Source organism: Elephas maximus, chromosome 20 (genome assembly GCF_024166365.1).
Source record: "Elephas maximus indicus isolate mEleMax1 chromosome 20, mEleMax1 primary haplotype, whole genome shotgun sequence".
NCBI classification, from domain to species: Eukaryota; Metazoa; Chordata; class Mammalia; order Proboscidea; family Elephantidae; genus Elephas; species Elephas maximus.
Genome location: NC_064838.1, coordinates 80,071,780 through 80,075,990, shown reverse-complemented (window position 1 = coordinate 80,075,990; position 4,211 = coordinate 80,071,780). Strand labels below are relative to the sequence as shown.

The following is a 4,211-nucleotide window of genomic DNA, read 5'->3' as shown; positions in this document are numbered from 1 at the left end:
GGAGCACAACAGCTAAAACCCCAACTGGACACAGCTTGTTAAGTTTCTCAGGGAACAGGAGGTAAATTCAATGGAGCTGTAAAGCATAACATTGAATCACTTACAAAGTTTCATCAAAACACTAATTTAGTAGGTAATCCCAATCTACTGTGCAGATAAATTCTGAGAATCATTTAAGGCTTTTGATGATGATTATTTTTAACCATTGGGATCTACAGAAGTTTTTAACACTTCGAATGATTTGACAATTACATTTTTCTTATAGGCAGTTTTCTTATAAAAACTGTTTTTCATATAAATATTCTATCTCTGTGAAGTTAACATAAAACCCTTATTCTCTTCTAGGAGAAAGATAAAAAATGTAATTGTTTTCCCAAACCTGAAATATAGTGGAAAATGGTGGAAGAAAATTGCACCATGGTGACAGAGTTCATTCTCCAGGGATTATCAGGTGTCCCTGAGCTGAAAATCTTCCTCTTCCTGTTTTTACTTCTAATCTATGGAGTCACAGTTGTGGGCAACCTGGGCATGATTGCACTGATTCAGGTCAGCAGTCAGCTTCACACCCCCATGTACTTTTTCCTCAGCCACTTGTCCTTTGTGGATTTCTGCTACTCCACCGTCATTGTGCCTAAGACACTGGACAATATCATCAACAAGGACAAAGCCATTTCTGTCCTGGAATGCATGGTACAATTCTATTTGTTTTGTGCTTATGGAATCACTGAGGTCATCCTGCTGGCTGTGACGGCCTATGACCTGTTTGTGGCTATCTGCAACCCCCTGCTGTACATGGTCATCATGTCCCAGAAGCTCCGTTTGGAGCTAGTGTCTGGCTGCTACCTGTGTGGAACAGTGTGCTCTCTGAGGCACTTGTGTTTAGCTCTTGAGATCCCGTCCTATCAATCGAATGTGATTAACCACTTCTTCTGTGATCTACTCCCTCTCTTATCTCTTGCCTGCTCTGATGTCTCTATGAATGAACTGCTGGTGTACATTGTGACCATTGTCAATGACAGCATCACCATTGTGGTCATCCTCACCTCCTACTTGTTCATTCTTGTCACCATCCTGAGGACGCACTCTGCAGAGGGAAGGCGTAGAGCATTTTCCACCTGTGCCTCTCACTTCACAGCCATAATTGTCTTCCACATAACAATCCTTTTCATTTATTGCAGGCCCAGCTCTAGCAACAGTCTGGACACAGACAAGGTAGCCACAGTGTTCTACACTGTAGTAATTCCCATGCTGAACCCCCTGATCTACAGCCTGAGGAACAAGGATGTGAAAGAAGCTCTCAGGAAAGTGATGGGATTTAATTTACTCACCAAGGGGCCATTTTCTTAGCTGGACTTAACCAAAAAACTCATGGTCATTGAGTTGATTCTGACCCATAGTGAGCCTTAACCACTGTACCACCAGGTCTCCTAGCTGGACTTAGGGTTTCAAAAAGGACCTTTAAGAAGGGATTTTTGTTTGAGTGAAAATCAATGAAATGGAAATCCAGGAAAGACATTAGTGAACCAGGGTACTTTGCATGATTCTTTGTTCTCTACTCATGTTTTAGATTTCTCTTAAATTCCCAGTATTAAACAGAACATTGTTCAAATGCACCTACCACCTTTTGCTGCTGTCCTCTGGTCTCTCTGAGTATTTTGCTTGGGCTTAAGATGGCACTGTTAAGCCTCAGTTTTTTTGGTTTGTGTTAAACCAATATATTTCCAGCAAAGCAAAAATAAAGAGACATGTCTTTCCAATGCCCTTAATGCATGTAACCATTCTTACTGAATTCAATTCCTTTTTATTTCAGGGAATATACATTTTTCTTATATATGTATATATTATATGTATATACTATGTGACATATATACATATAATATAATCCATATAATATAACACATATAATAAAAAAAACCCACTGCCATCGAGTCGATTCCGACTCATAGCGACCCTCTAGGACAGAGTAGAACTTTATATCATATTATATTTATATATTTATATTATGGGTTTTTTGTTATATATATTATATTTATATTATACATATATGCTTATATTATATGTATAAAATATGTGTATATTTTTTTAATTTGGAGCAACCTTCCCATGTGTTTATGGGTATATGTGGGAATTAAATTTTAGTCATTTTTTTGTTATTTTCTCTTTTACTACTTTTTCTTTTCCAATGTCAATTATTTTTGCAACTTTTAAAAACTTTCTCATCTGTAAAATGAATGTTGTAATAATATTCTACCTATCTCATTAGTTTTCTCCATGGTGCAAACAGTTAAAGAGCTTGGCTATTGGTCAATAGTTTGGAAGTTCAAGTCCACCCAGGGGTGCCTCAGAAGAAAGACCAGATGGTGTATTCCCCAAAAAACTGGCCACTGAAAACCCTGTGGAACAAAATTCTACTCCGACACCTGTTGGGTAGACATGAGGCAGAGTCAAACTGAGGACAGCTGGTTGGTCACTTCTCATACTAGTACCATGGAAATTAAATAAACAATGAATATCAAACTCTATATATGGTGTAATATATGTGCTTAATAAATTAGCTGTTGTTATTGTTGTTGTTGCCCACGCTCTGTGTTTTACCATACTTTTAGCTCTGTATTTCACTTTCATTCTTGATTAAACAAGTACATTATGTGTTTGATACCCTCTGTTTTTAAGTTTCTGTGTCTTCGTTAATGCTGTGCTCTGTCTGAAATGATTTTAACCATTTTTACCTTTGGAAATCTTACCTATAGTGTTAGTTTCCTGTGGCTCCTGAACCAATTATCATAACGTTGGTGGACTTAAAGAACACAGATTTATTCTCTTGCACTTCTGGAAGTCAGAAATCTGAAATCGGTATCTTTGGGCTGAAATCAAGGTTTTGGCAGGGCCACACCCTCTCTAGGGCCTCTTGGGAAGAATCTGCTCCTTTCCTCTTAGAGCTTCCTGTGACTTCCAGTTTTCCTTGGCTTGTGGCCCTGTCACTCCAAACTTCAATGCCAGAATCTTCAAACCTCTCTCTGTCCTGTCATTAAAACACCTTCCTCTGTGTGTGTACATGTGTGTTAAATCATAAAACTGCAAGGACTTGCCTCATAGAAAGCATTCTTACTAACGTTTCTTAAAACGGTATCTTTGGGGCAAGAATCATGTGTTAACCATTAAGAAATATTCCAGAATACCTGTCACAAATGGTTACTTATTATTTCAATTAAATAAATGTTAACTGGAAAAAAAAATGAGTAATGTGCTTGAGATGAAAATGTGGCACTGTATTGAAATTCAAATATTTTAAATTTGAATATGAGATTTCTCATATTACCTGAGAGATTTTTCATGTTAAGATAAAAGTTAGGTAAATTTGAAGCTCCAACTAAAGCAGTTTATCATCCTTGGTATTATTGACATTTTGGTTCAGGCAATTCTTTGCTATGGAGTTCTTTTTTTGCTTTTTTTTTTTCTTATTGAAATTTAGATGAAGGTTTACAGAACAAACTAGTTTTTCATCAAAGAATTAGTACATACATTGTGTATGACATTGGTTAACAACCCCACTCTGTATCAACACTCAACCCTGGGTTCCCTATTACCAGCTCTCCTTTTCTCTCCTGCTTCAAGTCCCTGCCCCAGGGCTGGTGCGCACCTTTAGTCTTGTTTTGTTCCATGGGCCTGTTCAATCTTTGGCTGAAGGGTGAACCTCAGGAGTGGCCTCATTACTGGGCTGAAAGGGTGTCCGGGGACCATATTCACAGGGTTTCCCCAGTCTCTGTCAGGCCAGCAAGTCTGGTCTTGCTTTTTGAATTAGGATTTTGTTCTACATTTTTCTCCAGCTCTGGCTGGGACCCTCTATTATGATCACTATCAGACTAGTCAGTGGTGGTAGCCAGGCACCATCTAGTTGTACTGGACTCAGTCTGGTGGAGGCCATGGTAGATGTGGTCCCTTAGTCCTTTGGACTAATCTTTCTCTTGTGTCGTCTTTAGTTTTCTTCATTCTTCCTTGCTCCCAAAGGGGTGAGACCAGTGGAGTATCCTAGATGGCTGCTCACAGGCCTTTAAGACCACAGACGTTACTCACCAAAGTAGAATGTAGAACTTTTTCTCTATAAACTCTTTTATGCCAGATGAACTACATGTTCCCTGAGACCATGGTCCCTACAGCTCTCAGCCAAGCAATTCAGTCCTCCAGGGAGTTTGGATGTGTCTATGGAGCTT

General features: G+C 38.8%; 1 protein-coding gene across 1 annotated transcript; it reads left to right on the top strand.

Annotated features, from left to right (window-relative positions):
* The first annotated feature begins 396 nt into the window (after positions 1-396).
* On the top strand, positions 397-1,347 carry LOC126063791 (olfactory receptor 5L2-like). The gene has a single exon (XM_049862174.1). The coding sequence runs from the start codon at positions 397-399 to the stop codon at positions 1,345-1,347; it is 951 nt and encodes a 316-aa protein (XP_049718131.1).
* Positions 1,348-4,211: the final 2,864 nt, after the last annotated feature.